This window comes from Staurois parvus, unplaced genomic scaffold, assembly GCF_062004578.1.
Source record: "Staurois parvus isolate SC_StPar_1 unplaced genomic scaffold, SC_StPar_1.0 ptg000068l, whole genome shotgun sequence".
NCBI lineage: Eukaryota > Metazoa > Chordata > Amphibia > Anura > Ranidae > Staurois > Staurois parvus.
Window position 1 is genome coordinate 1,894,392 of NW_028317864.1, and position 18,829 is coordinate 1,913,220.

General features: G+C 40.6%; 1 protein-coding gene across 1 annotated transcript in view; it reads left to right on the forward strand.

The window, feature by feature from the left end:
• Window positions 1–16,318, forward strand: part of GLE1 (GLE1 RNA export mediator) — a 68,091-nt gene extending 51,773 nt beyond the window's left edge. The window contains exons 13-16 of the mRNA XM_089669020.1: window positions 597–701; window positions 8,713–8,795; window positions 15,681–15,744; window positions 15,823–16,318. Of these exons, the coding sequence (XP_089525146.1) occupies window positions 597–701; window positions 8,713–8,795; window positions 15,681–15,744; window positions 15,823–15,882 (312 nt within the window). The 3' untranslated portion in view covers window positions 15,883–16,318. The remainder of the gene's footprint in view (window positions 1–596; window positions 702–8,712; window positions 8,796–15,680; window positions 15,745–15,822) is intronic.
• The last annotated feature ends 2,511 nt before the right edge of the window (window positions 16,319–18,829 follow it).

Sequence of the window (18,829 nt, forward strand, 5' to 3'; positions counted from 1 at the left end):
AGGGCATGTGGCCTGGCATGGTTCAGGAGGGGGGGGAGGCCGCTCACTCATCCCCCCCCCCCCCCCCACCTTTTTCCTTTCCTGACTTGCCGACCTGCATGCTCGGATAAGGTTTTGGTATGGAGATTTTTTTTTTGGGGGGGGGGGGGGCTATGGGACCTTTTTCTTCACTATAGCTCAGAGATTCAGCTGTCACTTTCCCCCCAGCTAAAAGAAAGTAAGTTTCCTTTTAGTTTATTTCCCCAAGTTAAAAGAAACAATTTTCCTTTTAGTTTCTTGAAAGAAGCAACATTTCCTTTAACTCCGGGGAAAGTGACAGCTAATTCTGTGAGCTATAATGAAGAAAAAAAAAAACCCGGCAATTGCATTAAAAAATCGGCACCGACATACACTTCGTATTGCGAAACAACTTCATAAACTGAGGCATTATTTTCAATGGAATTTCATTCGTAAACCGAAAATTACATTAACAAGGCATTTTGTAAACCGAGGTACACCTGTAATACCTTGCTGAAAGACCAACTTGAGTACTTGTGCAGATGAACCATCTTGACTGATCTATGAGTAACAACCTGTCCTTGTCTGTTGGTTTGCAGCATCACCCTCATGGGTTGAATTATGGTTGGCGTTGGCTGGCACAAATCTTAAACCTTGAACCAGTAGCAGATGTTACAGCTACACTTTTATATGACTTCTTGGAGGTAACTCATTCTTTTTCTCCCTAGTATTTGTGCATTTCCTGACCAATGTTAATTTAAAAAAAAAAAAAGATGTCTATAACTTGCACTATACCATAAACCGTTAACAAGTTATACTTGTTTATTTAAAGCTGGATCTTCAAGCATGCACTTCAGGAATATACAGTAGATATTCTATAGAGCTAAAGGATCCACTGTGCTGATTAATACACTTTCATTATCTCTGAGTGTGCCTACACAGCCAAACACATAAAAAAAAATTGGCCTTTTCATGACATTTTGAGAAGGAAGGGTTATGTGGTGAGGCCACAATTTATACAAGAGAGTAAGTTGGATTTGGTGGAAACATTTTTTATTTTATCACTGTCTGTGGAGAATATTACAGAGCCCATTTTCAAACTCAGCCTAATCTGTTCGTTAAATAAAATGGCGGTACTAATTGTTTGAGAAAAACCCAACAGACTGGTTATTCACAAGCTGATCGATAGATCGATTTGTGTACAACCAGGGAGCCCATACATGGATTGAAATTTGAAATTCAGCTGGTCTCTGCTGAACCGGATGATTTTCGATCCGTGTATGGTCTGTTTACCAGCACTGATTCCAATCTTGTCTCTTGTATGGTGTTATACCTCGCCACACTTGTATATCATATTTAAAGGAAGATTCGCTGATAACAGGCATGGAGGAGCTCAGCTATGAGGAAAGCTTAGAGGAACTGAATTTATTCTCTCTTGAGAAGAGGAGATTAAGGGGGGATATGATCAACATGTATAAATACATCAGTGGTTCATATAGTGAACTCGGTGTAGAGCTATTCACCCTGAGGTCATCACAAAGGACAAGGGGGCACTCTTTACGTCTGGAGGAAAAGAGAAGTAATCTCCAAATACAGAAAGGTTTCTTCACAGTAAGAGCTGTGAGAATGTGGAATAGACTCCCTCAAGAGTTGGTTCTGGCCAGCTCAGTGGATTGCTTTAAAAAAGTCCTGGATTCTTTCCTAGATACACAGAATATAACTGGATACTAACATTTATAGGTAAAGTTGATCCAGGGAATATCCGATTGCCTCTCAAGGGATCAGGAAGGAAATTTTCCTCAGCAGGAGCAAATTGGATCATGCTTTGCAGGGTTTTTTGCCTTCCTCTGGATCAACTGTAGGTATAAGATTATAACTTTTTTTTTTTTTTATTATAGTTGAACTGGATTGACTTTTTGTCTTTTTTTTCAGCCAGACTATGTAACCTGTGAAGAATGTTTACCGGATGTTAATTGTACTGCTTTATAAATATGGCTACTAGTAGTTTAATAAGAAGCCATATTTTTTCCTACTTTTGTTGGAGGGACCTTACTGGAACTGACCAGTTCTATATATGGTTTGGTTTCCATTAGGTCCATTTCATTAAAGTATAACTAAAGGCAAAACTTTTTGTTTTGTTTTGGATAGAGTGGAGATGGATTAGAAAGAACACCTGTTAGTTTTTATTGCTGTCTGTGCCCTTGATAAGTAAATACATCTTATCTATTTGTCCTGTTTTACCAATATCATCAAAAGTGAAAGTAAAAAAAAAAAAGAAGGAATGTAGTAGAAGGGACAATGGGGACATTAGTTCTGATGAGCTGGCGGTCCGTAAGGAATTCCTTTTAATTTAAAGGGATTTCCTCTCACTTCTTGTTTTGACTATGGGACAGGAAGTGAAGGGAAATCTCTGCAGTGGGACAGTATGAAAATAAATCTGACGGGTTATCACCCTACCTATACTCTATCCACAAGGAAAAAAAAAAGTTTTGCCTATAGTTCTACTTTAAGCCCTTATGCGTAAATTTAACATATGTAGTTTTCAAACAATATGTCAACGCCATAGCTACCACCCATGGGAACTTTCAGAATGACCCAGTTATTTTTCTAGTCCCTGTGCTGTCCTGCCCTGGAAACTGCAGCCTAAAGTGTTTTTGTTTTTAATGCCTTACAACTTATCCATGCTTGGTCCAGCTGTGGATCTTAAGTCAAACCGTAGCTGTAGGATCATTGGTCACTGTCAATCATCCAGTAAATGTGTTCAGGAAAAACACACCTGATCACAGTTCCTGCCTGATGATGGTGGGAATGTTCCACCCCTTCCCCAGGTGTTCATGTCCATTTTAAAGGCAAACTGTTAGGACTCAAACTTTCCATATTTCTAGTCCGTTTTCATTGGCTACATTTTAAACTTGGGTCAACCACTTAGAGGGAGATTTACTAAGACTGATGTTCTCAGAATTTGGTGCAGCTGTGCATGGTGGCCAATCGGCTTTTAACCTTAGCTTGTTCAGTTAAGCTTTGGCAATAAAACCTGGAAGCTGATTGCAAAATCTAGTGCAACTCTGCATAGAAACCACTCTCCAGTTTTAGTAAATAACCCCCATACTGTGTAGTGAAGAAAGTATCTGGATGATGACCTTGAGCTTGCCAAAATCGGTGAGGGCAGCTCCCATATTTTTCTACATATATTTTATATGCCATGTTTTCATTCAGAGGCCATCGGGCTAAATCTGTTGAATTATCCTGAACTAGTTTAGCACGTAGGTGGTGCTGGTTTGAGCTTCTTTTAAGTGAACCTGTAGACGGTCTATTGACATGCCCTCACTGACCTTTGTAGCTGCAGGCATTATGGGAACTTTCATCCTCCATGTTCACTGCAAAAGAAGCGAAGTTGTCAAAGTCTGATATATTAGCAGCTCAGCTGACCCTTCTCTGCCTCTGGGTTCCTGCCCCATGTTTACAGAGATTGTAAGGCTGCTGAGTAGATGCTGAGGAAGGTGGGGGCAAGATGAAAGTCATTGATGGGGGGGGGGGGGGGGGGTAGCATGGTAAGATGAGCTGCTGTGTCACTGCTGGAAGGGGGAGCTGGTGTGCTGAGCTGCCAAGTTAACTGCTGAGAGAAGGAGCCTGACCTGGTTTAGACCAGATCCTCTGTGCCTTTGTTCTTAATGTCCAACTCCAAGATATTGGCCTATTCATACTTCAGTCTCTTGCTAGTGATCTCAGAGAATAGACGTCTTTTCTCTATTGAGAAAAGTTTAAGGCCCCTCCCCCCTTTGTTTTTTTTTTTTTAAACTAGCTATTTTTTGTTCTTTTTACATTTTTTATATCATGCAAGATATTCTTCAGTCGTGATAATATCTAAATGCTGCTGAGCTAGGCTCTCTTTGCAGCTATTTGGATTAACTAATCCTCAGTGAAGGCTTAGAAGCGGTACCCAGACCCTACTTTGCCAAAGATTGCAGACCTTGCCTGAAATGGAGCTTCACAGCCCTTAGGTACAGTGTTAGCTGCAGAGCACTTCTCCGATCCAAAGCCATGGCACAGCCTCTGGTTTGACGAAGTCTCCGAAGACTCTTTAATGGGTATGCCATTTGCACTGAGCAGCAACAATTACTACTCGAATTGGTATTGTTCGGTGCCACCATTAATCTCCTAATTTGTCTGTTTTTGCAAAAAAGGTTAACATACTGAGTAATTACATGCTGCGTCATTAGTTGAGTGTTGCACACACACACACTCCCCACTCTGTTCCCATCTTTTTTCCTTCAGCATGAGTTGGCTTCTTCCTGCCATATCTAAAAGTGACACAGTCTCGGCTCAGTTTTTGCTGTCACCTACAGCGACCCTGCCAACTTCAGTCAATAATCTCTTCTGCTTAAGCAGTTGGTTGTAAGTAAACCAAGGTTTTTATCTACTTTTGCTACTAAGTTTTTCCGTCAACACAGTACACCATGTCAGATCCCAAGCACAAGGGGAGCAGTCCTGAAACATGGATCGCTCTATCTTAGGATCTAATAATAATTTAGGTATAGCCTGCAGTGACCTTCCTAAAGTACTAGACACTAGTGGTCTGGACCGTTGTCCATCAAGGGAGGGTCCCCTCTTCTGCCTTATTCAGGAAAGAGTTCCCTGCAGTTGTTTTTAGGTTTCATGAGCAAAATTGAAAATATGATTGGTGACTCTGAATGCAGAGGCAGTAATCCTTGTGTGAAATTTCTGCAACTGTAGCACCTTCTGAGTCTTGTGTTGCGGACCTACTGTCTGAAAAAATCCTTGATGAAGATTTTTTCCCAAGGACCCTTAGCTGATATAGCTCCCAGGCTAAAAGATACTATATGGGCTCTTATCAATGCTGTGTGTGTCACATTTAAAATGGAGCAACCTGGAGCTTCTACTGGTGCTTTTACCAGTCTGGGTTCCCTGAAAGGGCCAAAGAATATCAAAGCTTTCCCAATACACTTCTTATTTCATCCTGTTTTACAGAAACTGGGACACTCCTAAGAAATTATTTACCCTTCCCAAATGCTTTGCAGATCCATTTGAGCATTTTCATCAAAAGTGGGCTGTCCTCAACTGAACAAAACACTGACTGCAGCTATTGAGGGTGTTGCATTGTAATTTATCCACTTACCCTTTGAAAGATTTACCCCTCTTCATGACCAGGCCATTTTTTTGCTATACAGTGCTGCACTACTTTAACTGACAGTTGCGCGGCCATGCAGTGCTGTACCCAAATAAAAAATAGAGCTTTATTCTGGTGGTATTTGATCACCACTGTTTGTTTTATTTTTTGTGCTATAAACGAAAAAAGATCTAAAATTTTGAGAAAACAAACTATATTTTTTTACTTTCTGCTATAAAACATATCTAATACAAACAAAAATTTTTTTATAAATTCTTTATAAATTTAGGCCAAAATGTATTCTGCTACATGTCTTTGGTGAAATAAAAAAATCCCAAGTGTATATTAATATATATAGAAATTTTATTTTGTATACTAATAATGACATCAATCAGCGACTTATAGCGGGACTGTGATAGTATGGTGGGCAATCCGACACCGGCTGACACTAACATCACCAGTGACACTAAAACAATGATCTTTGCTAATAAAACGCACTGACAATGTACTAGGAGTAGGAAGGAGTTAACATCTGGGGCAATCAAACTGTTAACTGTGTGCCTAAAAAGTGTTAGTAGGTTACCCGTGTGGTGCTTTTACTAAACAATGTGTCTGTTTTTATTCCTTGCATTTGCAGGGAGACAAAAACTGGCACATCGCCGCTGTCAGTAGGGAGATCTGTGTTGTTTACCAGCACAGACCTCTCTCTGTCATCCACTCCACTGATCACTGGGTCCTGGCCATGAATCATTGCCGCTGATCGGCATGTGCTGTAGCGAATGACAGCACAACCGGTTCAGCACACATGTGCGTCCCCTTCCGAGAAGTCCAAGATCCTACATATATACGTGATGCTGGCAGAGCTGTAAAGCTACAATGTGCTGGTCCTAAATTGGTTTTAAGGATCCCACTGATAAACGGTTTGGAATCTCTTTCTAAAATTTTATTTTTGCAAGCAAAACCCTGCTATGAATCCTGCAGTAATGTCCGTTATAGAGAGCTTAGAGCTTTTTGTCTTAAGTTATTGTGTGGATTATCTAGTTGATATCATCTATCTTATTTCTCAAATGAGTTTCTGGTTTGTCCACGTAAGAAGGTCTCTGTGGCTAAAATGTTGGTCTGTGCAACAGCAGTGTAAAAATAAATAAATATGCATGCTTGTTCTGCATTCCTTTCATGGTGAATGACTTTTTAATGCTTCATTGGACAATTTCTTTATGGAGTGATAAAAGTACTCATTTAGCTCAGCTGAAGAAGCCCAAGCTTCAAACTGGCAAATCATCTCCCACCTCTGAAGCCAAAAGAGTTATTTTCATTTCCTCCAGGGTTCGAATTCCAAGGCCAAGCCCAGGATTGCATGAACACCAGTTGCATCTTTGGAGCAACAGCCCATGGAGTTGAATGGATTGCCCATTGTGCAACAAACACGTCAAAGAAGCTTAAGTGTCAATTTTTGGCACTGAGCCAAGCACATATGGTGGTGCACATTTTTGTGCGCGTTTTGTTGCGCGACTGCTACGCACGTGTGGGGTGCCATTAAGAAATAATGGCACCACAAGCGTAATGTGTTTTTTGCACATTTCTATGTCACAGTTTGCAAGTCTCAGGTATGATTGCAGCCTAAGAGCGGTGCCCTTTTTTTGGCTTACAACCACAAACCTTGGGTCACTAAACCTGCAAGCCTTCAGACAAGTCCTCTTTAGCATGAAGGGGCACTCCTGATTTCCTAAGTGGGGGAATGTCAGTTGGCCTTTGCAGACACCTGGTGAGCAAGGACCTTGGATACTTGTATAAGAGAAGTGTTGTCTGGCAGTTATTAGCTAAAATTCATTCTATGGTTCCACCTCATTTCTTGTTGTCTAACCTAGTCGTGTCATTGCAAGGACTAGCAGACCTCTATTCTGCTCTTGCAGGCTTGTGCCAATGCAGGAAAGGTTTCAGGGGGTTTTGCTCCAAACTCTTCACTGTTCCAAAACCAAAAGGAAGTATTAGTCCAATCTTGGAGCAGAAAGCCCTGCTGTTTGGCCTATCATTCACACCTTAAGTGTTTACCAACATTTTGACCCCTGTGCCCTCACCTTGCTATGCTCCCCAGGGTATTGTAGTATACCTAGATGATTTCATATTAATATAATAGGACAGTCATATCAAACTCTGACCATCAATGTGATGCAGTCAGTCCAAATATTCACAGATCAGCTCTGGAGCAGACACACCACTTGGAGAATCTTGAACTAGTCCTAGACACAGCCCAAGTCAGAGTTTTCCTTCATCCAGAATCATTTCTGTTTCTCTGCTCTTGACTACAGTAGCTTTAAGACTATGTGATTCTACATGAGAGTTTTGAAACTTTAAACTGGAAGTTCATTTGGGCTTTAGGAATATGCAAATAACTGAAGTCTGTCCACAGTTACAAAAAGAACACCAGATAAATGGATAAAAACAAATCTTAAAATACATACAGTGGGTATAGAAAAGAATCACCCCCCCCCCCCTTTAAAATCACATTTTGTTGTTTTGCAGCCTGAAATGAAGACACAGCATTTGTTTTATCCAGCTGCTAACACATTGTAATTGTGTCTGTCTTCATTTCAGGCTGCAAAGCAACAAAATGTGATTATTTTAAAGGGTGTGATTCTTTCATATACCTACTGTATGAGAGATGTTTCAGCTTCCAAAGGATTTGTAATTCTGTTCAGTGTTGTAACCCCTTCCAGACAGTAAAATCAGGTACTCATCCTTCACTACTTCCAGTCTCAGACACAAACTGCGCTGCTGAATTATGCAATGAAGAAGAAGCATTGCACGAATTAGGTCATCACTCTGCTCTCTCCTCTTGTCTGCATGTTTGCTGCTAACACATTTACAGCTGCAAAGCCTGACTGGACCCTCTCTTCTAGCCTAAGCACTATTATACAGGATGCTGATACAGCCTTGGAGGACTTGCAGGATAGTTTCAGTTACATAATCTAACTGCATTTACAATTATAGCTACTAGTTGCACTTACAATTACACTTAATGTTCTCTTAAAAAAAAAAAACCACACAGCTACATTAAGGGGGTACTCTAGCCAAGAGGTTAAATACATAGTTGATATAATTTGTTTATTGTTTCACCTGTCAAAGAATGTGTGCAACTATGGCCAGCTCTTCCTATGATCCACAAAGCTTTCCTAGTCACCCTGCTACTTCTGGTTTAACATTAACGTCCATTTAGAAGTCTAGAGACATTGAAAGCTGAATTGCAAGCAAGAGGGATTAGTCAGGAAATCCAGTTTGGAAGTAAAACAGTTTTTTGCAGCCCCACTCTATGGGAGCCTTTTTGTTTTCCCAAGAATGGGCTTTAAGCTATTAAAATTTATAACTGAGTTTTGATGATGTTCCCTCTTTCCACCGGACTGGGCAGAGACCCATAAGTCCTTTATGGCAAACAAGGCTATTTGGCAATGAATTTGATTACAGCTTTCATTTTTGTTAGGGGTTGGTATAAAATGAAAACTAACACAGCATTGGATGTTGAGGACAAGATGACTTCAAAGTTTATTCTGTTTTTTACTTGCACTGAATGTTCTGCTTTCTGTTTGCAGGTGTGCGGGAATGCCTTAATGAAACAATACCAAGGCCAGTTTTGGAAATTAATCTTGTTACTCAAAGACGAACTCTTCCCTAGGTATGTGTGTTTTGGAAAACTGTTTTTAAGGGAACTCTGCATATCACATACTGTACTCCGTAACTGGAACCGTAGCCTGAAAAAAAATATAATTTGCTAGTAATCACAGGTGTTTGGTAGAAGAGCCATTGTAGGTGAAACAAAAGAAAAAAAACTTTTTGCTAGCAACTTCTGTTTTTTCCTATGCTACCTGCTGCAATGTACTAAATAAATATATATATATATATATATATATATATATATATATACAGTCCGGTCCATAAATATTGGGAAATTGACACAATTCTAACATTTGTGGCTCTATACACCACCACAATGGATTTGAAATGAACAAGATGTGCTTTAACTGCAGACTGTCTGCTTTAATTTGAGGGTATTTACATCCAAATCAGGTGAACGGTGTAGGAATTACAACAGTTTTCATATATGCCTCCCACTTGTTAAGGGACCAAAAGTAATGGGACAGAATAATAATCATAAATTAAACTTTCACTTTTTAATACTTGGTTGCAAATCCTTTGCAGTCAATTACAGCCTGAAGTCTGGAACGCATAGACATCACCAGACGCTGGGTTTCATCCCTGGTGATGCTCTGCCAGGCCTCTACTGCAACTGTCTTCAGTTCCTGCTTGTTCTTGGGGCATTTTCCCTTCAGTTTTGTCTTCAGCAAGTGAAATGCATGCTCAATTGTATTCAGGTCAGGTGATTGACTTGGCCATTGCATAACATTCCACTTCTTTCTCTTAAACTCTTTGGTTGCTTTTGCAGTATGCTTTGGGTCATTGTCCATCTGCACTGTGAAGTGGCGTCCAATGAGTTCTGAAGCATTTGACTGAATATGAGCAGATAATATTGCCCGAAACACTTCAGAATTCATCCTGCTGCTTTTGTCAGCAGTCACATCATCAATAAATACAAGAGAACCAGTTCCATTGGCAGCCATACATGCCCACGCCATGACACTACCACCACCATGCTTCACTGATGAGGTGGTATGCTTAGGATCATGAGCAGTTCCTTTCCTTCTCCATACTCTTCTCTTCCCATCACTCTGGTACAAGTTGATCTTGGTCTCATCTGTCCATAGGATGTTGTTCCAGAACTGTGAAGGCTTTTTTAGATGTCGTTTGGCAAACTCTAATATGGCCTTCCTGTTTTTGAGGCTCACCAATGGTTTACATCTTGTGGTGAACTCTGTATTCACTCTGGTGAAGTCTTCTCTTGATTGTTGACTTTGACACACATACACCTACCTCCTGGAGAGTGTTCTTGATCTGGCCAACTGTTGTGAAGGGTGTTTTCTTCACCAGGGAAAGAATTCTTCGGTCATCCACCACAGTTGTTTTCCGTGGTCTTCCGGGTCTTTTGGTGTTTCTGAGCTCACCGGTACGTTCCTTCTTTTTAAGAATGTTCCAAACAGTTGTTTTGGCCACGCCTAATGTTTTTGCTATCTCTCTGATGGGTTTGTTTTGTTTTTTCAGCCTAATGATGGCTTGCTTCACTGATAGTCACAGCTCTTTGGATCTCATCTTGAGAGTTGACAGCAACAGATTCCAAATGCAAATAGCACACTTGAAATGAACTCTGGACCTTTTATCTGCTCATTGTAATTGGGATAATGAGGGAATAACACACACCTGGCCATGGAACAGCTGAGAAGCCAATTGTCCCATTGCATATGTGCCTCCCACTTGTTAAGGGACCAAAAGTAAACTGTTGTAATGCCTACACCGTTCACCTGATTTGGATGTAAACACCCTCAAATTAAAGCTGACAGTCTGCAGTTAAAGCACATCTTATTTGTTTCATTTCAAATCCGTTGTGGTGGTGTATAGAGCCAAAAATGTTAGAATTGTGTCAATGTCCCAATATTTATGGACCTGACTGTATATAGCCAAACAGTGGAGCCTGGTGTCGATATGGTGCATGCTTGGGAGTTGCATCATCATTGACAGCCGAAGGAGATGCTGGCAGTGCCTGTGGGGCTGTCACAAATGGCATAGAGCATGTTTGCTGTGCATATTTGCACATTATTGCAACACAAACACACACACACTGCTGCTTTAATGTCTTACAATGTACCTACACTACTTATTAGATTCTAGGTACCAGTAACACTACCAGCTTTTTTTTGGATTGTGGGGAGAACATGTTGAACGACATTAAGATAGTCTCAGTGATGGGATTTGAACCCAGAATACAGAGCTACAAGCTAAGTGCTGAATACAGTGTTTTTTTGTTTGTTTTTTTAAATCTCTATTTATTGAGTTTTGTATATAATGGTATAAAACACAAAACTGAGCCTCTTTGTGTACATTGTTAACAATACAATAACTCAAGTAAACAGTGCTGAATATGTAGCCACCATACTGCTTTATGCTGACATTATCTGAATTAATCAATTCCTATACCATTGAGAAACTAAATACTGATGAAAGGTAATGTGTTTTTTTTTTTCCTCAGAGCATGTGTAATATAAAGAATAATCTTGCTTTCTTTGCAGATACTTTAACTGTCATGTCTCTAGCCTCAAGAAACTAAATAAGACCCTTTACCTTAATTTAGGAGATCCATTGTGGCCTGCAGTCCTCCCGCTTCTGTTTTTCTATATGTCTGTGCTGCTGCTTCCTGCCCCCAGCAGCAGTTGTCTTACGCTGGAGAATGCCATCTCCTGTCAACAAGAACAAAGATCCTTTACTGTCTTTCCTAAGAACTCTAGTGACTGCTGGGTGTGACATATTCAGTAGCACAACAGGATGGAAATAGAATCTGGTTAATATGCAGGCTATAATGAACACCTACTGATCTCTAGTAAGGTTTTGGATTTTTTTTTTTTTTCAGCTTACATGGGCAATGGTGTCTAAAGGGTCTACACTTCACGTACACTTTAAATATGGGGCAAATTCTAAAGAGTTTTGTTTTTTGTTTTTTTTTCTTGCTTTTTCATTGAGGGGCATAGGAATTTTAGACAAGTGAGTTGTATTGCCACCTACAGAAAGATTGGACATTGGCAAATCAAAAAAACATAAGCCAACTGATCTCCGACTTAAAGGATAAGTTCACCTTTTGTGAAAAAAGAAATAAAATAAAATGCACATCTTTTTGCGGGTTAAAAAAAAGTGCATTTATAATGTATTTACATTGCAGCCTGTAAAGCATTGCTGCCGCAAGGACCCTGTAGACTCTGTTGGCTGTCTGCCTTTTCCTTCCATATGGGCAGACAGTTGCTGAACTTCAGGAAGAATCAAACTACGAGAGTGCTCACCAGTGCCCTTACATTTCATTGAGAACTACAAGCCATCTTGCACAATGGCAGAGGGTACTTGTCATTTATTCAGTTTCCTATGAATGAATTTCGTGACCGTTTAAGTGGAGCTCTGTGCTGTTTTTGAATTGAGACAGCAGGTGCAGGGAGAGAATCCCCCTCTTGCAATGAGAGATCGGGGAGGTGTGGGCAGGTGCTCTTCAGTAACACGTTACACCCTAAATACAGGTGTAACATGTCACGTTACCAAAAGTGAACTTCTCTTTTAACCTTAACAAAAATCATGGAATTCTTCAATTTAACAGCTGCTGGCTGATACAGACCGACCTCACTAGCCATGAAGTCATATTGGTACAGCCATTGAGCACAATTTTTTATTTCCCTAGCCAGCATGCCTATTTTAAAAAAGAGCTGGGTGCATTTCTAAATGGCCAAAATTGTAACTGGATACTCAATTTTAGTGGTAATAACACCAAAGGTAGTTGATTCAGGGAATATCCAGTTGCCTCACTGGAGCAAATTGGTTCATGCTTTATTAGATTTTTTTTCTTCTGGATCAACTGCGGGTATAGGATAGTGTATATGGAGGTTTTCCAACTATGTGTGTGTGCGCGTGGTGGTTTTTTTTTTTTTTTTTTTATTGGTTGAACTAGATGGTCTAGTGTCGTGGTGTGTTGTGTTATTTTTTTGGGTTTTTTTGTTTTTTTCCAACCTGATTATGTAGCACAGGCCCATGTCTGCTGCAGCTTTGCTCAGCTGGCCATTCTTGACCATTGAGCAACTGAGGTCTGGCCTCACACCTTAAGATTGTTGGTTGTTTACCACTATTGCGGCATCAACATATCTGACTGTAAGCGCAGGGGAGAATTATCCTACTACTGTGGGTGATCCTTGTGCACATATTTCTATTAGCTCCTCTTTGCATATAGTGCATCCCTTAAAAATGGGGCCACAATATTTTTTGAGTCCTGTTACTCCTTGTTCTTGACTTAGCCCCCCTCTTGAGCAGGGCCATTAGAACTGAGGGGTAGAAAATCCTGATAAGTGAATCTCCCTTCCCCTTCCCTCATCGGAAGTCTTTATGCCCTGGTTTCTAATGTTGGAAGAAGGCTTCATGCCCCAGATTACTTGATTGGTCACAGATTATGACTGTAAATCTCACAAGCATACCACTTCTCCTTCTTGGTCTGTGTCTGAGCCAGACTTGCTTGCATGGCTGGCTGCTGCTACTTGGTCATTTGCTGCCACTTTCTCTGTTTCTGTGTGTCTGCCATTCCTGGTGAGGAGGATTCTCCGTCTGCAGCCATTACAAATAAGCAAAGGGAACTTGCCTCCTCTTTGACGTACTGTGCACTGCCCTCAAGCTGGAGAATCACCTTGTTGCCTCTACCAGAGTCTCATATTCTCTCCTGCAAACTAGCACAGAGAAAACATTGTACCACTGTTGCTTCTGCATTGCAAAATTGCCTTGAGGTAGCCTAGTCCTTGGTTTGTTCCCACTGCCCTCCAACAGTAACACTGGCCCAACCATCAGCTGCCTGGGTTTATGAGTATCTGAGGCTCTGTCTTGCACCTTGAACTTCTCTGCATCACCACCATATGGTGGGACAGTCCCTCTGCCATGAGTGTTCACAATCTGCTAATAATTTCTTATTGTTCTAGGATCATTTAGGCTATTATCCCCAAGTGCACGGACATCTGTAATTTGGAATCTAGTGACCCTGTGGTTATAGGGTCTTTAACTCCATTGTGTGAGGTGGAGTTCCTTACCCTGTCATTAGATGTATCCACTATAATTATACAAGTCTTTGTGGCCAAGTTCAGACAAATCTTTGTAGATACTAACTGCAGAGAGTCGTAAGAGCTCACACATCTGATGATGAGACTGTTCTTGGAGCATCTCAACCTCCTGACCTCAGACTTACAAGAGACCATTTTAGCTCTTATTGATGCAGTGTGATCTGCCTTTCATTTAAGGATCAACTTGTCTCCATCCCTGTGTCTTTCAGAGCTCCCACAGCTGCAAAGACCTTTCCAATGCACTCACTTTTCAAGTATTCTTCACCGTGCATCTGCCAAAAACCACCTTAACAGGGAAACCGCTACCTTAGAAGACGACATGCTTACCTTTAATAATTCTACTGACTAGTAGTTGGAATCCCTCCTTAAAGGATAAGTTCACCTTTTGAGCAAAGATAATAAATGCACATTTTTTTTGCAGGTTAAAAAAATGTGCATTTATTATTTTTGTCTGTGGAAGCCTGGAAAGCATTGCACCAGTGATCAGCAGACCTGTCCAGATCTGGTTTCTTTAGGGTTCAGTGTTTTCAATCAATAGATCGACTTCTATTCAACCACAGTGGCCACACATGGATCCCTGCTGAACCGGCCAAATTTCGATCCATGTTAAAGCCAGCTGTACTCTGTGTTTAGGCAGGATATATTCTCAGCAGACTTCTCCTGGAGCCTGCCCCAGAGGTCTTTTGCATAACTTGGTTAACCCATCTCACCAGTTTATGGTTAGGTTCTATCCTTCCTCTCCTGCCTACCTCTGTTGGGTTGTTTTTCCATACACATTCTCCTTCAGTCATGCAGACTTTGTGGTATCAAATCCTGGATTCTCAGTAGGACTTAGCAGTCATTTTCACTCCCTTAGCAGGTTGTGTTTGTGGTCAGTTTGGGTTCTTCTCTGGTGAGTCTCACTTAGGTTTGAGGTGATTGTCTTTTCCAAGAAAATCTTGAGTTCTTGTTTCTTGTCCTTTATGGGGTCAAGTGATTAGAGACATGGGATAATTTTTTTTCTATATAGTTGGTCTTGTTCTTTTGTTTTCTCAAGGTCCCTGGTATCTGTTTCTACCCGGAATTTTGTTGATGTTTCCTTGCTAATCATGTTGGTTGTTGCCATTTTTTTCCCCAATGGGAATTTGTTATTGTTTCAATTCTTGGAGGGTTCAGGTTGTTCAGCTTCTCTCTTGGTAGATTCTTTGGTGCTTCCTTCCATGTTGTTTCATTGCTCTCTGAATTATGTCTGTGTTTTCTAGGTATTGTACATCAGGTTGATGTGTTATGTTGGAAGGTTACCCTATCAAACAGAGGGTTCAGCTTCATCTTGTGTCTGGTTGGGCGCTGGCCCTTCAGATGGCTCTTGGGCTGCACGCAGTTTCCAGTTCTGTTTTATTTCGTCCTAATAGCTTGTTGCTAGTTGCAGTATTTGACTTCCTTTGTCCTTCAGTGGACGAGGGGTAGAGGAGGAGTTATCCTGGGTGGGCTTACAGATTAATTTTTGTTTGTTTGTCCAATCCTCCTGTAGGCTACAGTATAACCTGACAGTAAATGACTTCCTGTATCCCTCAATGGACCCCAATAAAATTATTTTACAGTAAATACAAAAATCCTGGTTTTTATACTTACAATGTAAAATACTTTTGACATTGAGAGACACTGTTCCCTCCATTATGGTCACTGCTCTCTGGACAAAACAAGCATTAGTTTTTGATGCCAATGTCCAATCCTCTTTGAAGGCAGCAGTATAATCCACTTGTGTAAGATGCCTGTGTCCCTCAATGGAGAAAAGGGTTTGAATTTTAGGATACCTTTCTTTTCTTTTTTTTTCCCTACAGAATCAAGCTGGTAACTCCAGAGGGGCAAATGGGGGCGGTGGTGCGACTAAGTCTCTTTTTGGAGGTAAGTTGATATGGTCTAGTTTTCTGGATAACTTCTGAATGACTACCTTACTTACATGTTTGTTTCGTTTCTTAACAGAAAATCATACAACAAAAGATGATACCTCTGCCAAAGGGATATCAATATTTTGCACCCTGAAAAAACTTTAATTTTACTTTTTGGAGTTTGAAATAACTGAAGCAGCAGTGAATTCAAAGTGTTTGGAAACCTCCACAATGAACTTCTCTTATTCACTCCCTTTTATTCTATTAATTATAATATTGTTGAAATGCCTAACAATCTTCTGTCCAATAATAACGCTACTCAGAGATGCAGTACACTGAGCGTTGCCCAAAGCCCCCTCACCAAGGACAGAAAGTTTTTTGCCAGCAGAATTATCATGTAAAAACAGGAGGGAGGGGGGCATGCTGCCGGAAAGAAGAAAATCAATGCAACCACTACATCTAAAGATGGTAATCTGCAATATGATATGTTTTTTTTTCTCTTTTTCGTTTTTTAAGCTTGAGTTTTTAATGCATTTGTTCAATATTTTTATATATATATTTTTAAATAAATGTGTAAAATTCTAAGTCAACCCACTGCATTCAAAGTCTTTCTAGTATATCATATGCCAACATGTTGTCAAACACTGGCTTTGTTGCCCAAAAATGAACATGCAGCAGTTTGGTAGCACACTGCAAAATGCACTTTGATACTACAGTATTGTTAAATGTCAACCCATTCTATAATCAAACATGGACAGGAATTTAAATGTGTAATAACAAGGGCTACAATGCTGACAATTTGCACAGGGCTAAACAAGTCATTCCATAGGAACTCCATTTATCACCATCCTATAAAATCTACATTTGAACACAAAAGAGAAGTCTTTTAATTATAGAGCGATTCAGTGGCTGAGTTGGTTACCCCCCCCAATGCAATTTATGAAAAAGACTGTGGCAGGGCCGATGTCATTATGTTTGTAGGAGGTAGACACTGGGGGCAGGTGGTTGCTAGATCTGTCATTCCGCTTTGCACACAGTGAGGTTTATTTACTAAAACTGGTTCACTCAGAATTTTGTGCAGTTCTGCATGGAAACCAATCACCTTAGAGGTGTTATTGCTAAAGCTTAATGGAACAAACTGAGGTTAGAAGCTGATTGGCTACCATGCACAGCTGCACCAGATTTTGAGTGAACCAGCTTTAGTAAATCTCCCCCAGTGTCATTAACCTTGGTCAATCTCTGCCTGCCAGCCATTGAAAAGCTTGTATATTTTCCTGAATCTCTGTTGCCACTCCCCAACACCAGCCCATGCAGGCAGCCCAGGGGATAGTGGGAGTTGTATTCTGGCTTGGCGTACCTATGTGCCCAGTTAATCGCTGCCACTGAGGAAAGAAAGATTTCAGACTCGTGATGATGATACAGGACTTAAAAAGGTGTAAATGTTTTTTTTAGTAGATTTCCATGATGGTTCAAAAAGTAACTGGATATCTGATCATTCAGTTGGCTTCAACATGCCCAAAAGGTAGCCATAGACACAGGGTGAGGGATGATTACAGCAATGGTCTAAGCCACAATATCCACTATTGATTTTATGACATCTGAGTCCTGACATTGACCATTTAAAAAAATCTGATATCACAAGTCTTCTCAAGCTTCTTGGGAGCTTTAAATCACAGGGTACGCCTAGACAATACCTAGTAGTTTTGAGAGCTGGTCTGCCCCAGCTCATCCCTTCTTACTGACTTATCAATAAGAAGAGACAACTGATAGCACTTAAGGATTCAAGACTTTTACAGGAATGTTTAGTCCTTTATGTAGCAATCATGCCACAGAGATGGACGCAGTTCAACCATTTTGGCTCCAACCTCCATCTTGGCAAAGGATCATCCATCTTGTACAAACATATCTCCCCTCATTCTACCCCTCCCTCTCTGAGAGTCACAGTGACATTTGGTCGGTGTGTGTGTGTTGGAAGTGTCACAGGCTTGCCAGGGCACAGCTCCGAGCTATAAACCATCTCTGAGTTGGGTGCCGGGCTGGCTGGGAAGCTGAGCAATCTGGCACCTCGTAAAAAGATAACCCAAGCCACCCTGAGTTCAAAGACATTCCAGAGGAGTAAGAAACTAGATAACACTTTTAAAATCCATTTTTCCCCTATGTCTCATATCTTGGAATATGAGACATAAGAGACGTACATAAAAGCCAGGCATATCTTCAGATTGGCCACGATCAGACAAATTGTTTGATAGGTCACACTCCCTGACTGGAATACCTAGGAAAGCAGAAAATTACATCTCTGGAACCATTCAAGTATGTATTTCATATTTCACATGTAACCATTCCTCAGATGCGTCTGCATATTAATCTACCCGTGGGTGGAATGGTACTTGTGCCTAGGAAAAGTTTTATGAGCTATGAGAGATTTTGGTTCTAGTTTAGGTCTCCGCCGAGACAATCCCTCCCCAAATGAGGTATTGGTCCTTGGCTTCAGAGACACCCCCTGCTGGGGGACTACAAAATAGGCTTTCAGGCCTAAGAGTTGAAGAATTCTCCCATTTAACATCAGAACCAACTTGGGAGCCCTTTTTGCTCTGAAACTTGATTTGCTTAACCCAAGGCTGATTGGCAAGTACTTTATCCCTTTAACCTCCTTTCTGTTACCTCTTTGCTAAGCTATTGTTCTCTGTGTATTTATATATATATATATATATATATATATATATTGGTTACATCTTTTTTCTGTAAATATTTTTATTGCACCCTTTTGACCTTTTAGTAATAAATCTTTCTTTCTGAACGTGTTGAAATGTTTCTATAGCTCGTTAATGCAACTTACGAATTTCTGCCTCTAAAAGAGTGCTACTGTGTGTGTGTTTAACCCTCTGTATAACCTGTCTGTGGTGACAGTGCTATACAGACGATTATCTCAATCATCATAGTGTTATTGCTGATATTGCTGAGTTTCCTCTTTCTTTGTACAAAAAGGAGGTGGTGGCAGTGTGAAGGGTTAATTGCGTAATTAACCTGACCCAGTAACAATCGCATTCAGGCTGCCATTACATCGATTTGTGGTCCATTAGCTGGAAAATCGTTGTGCAGGG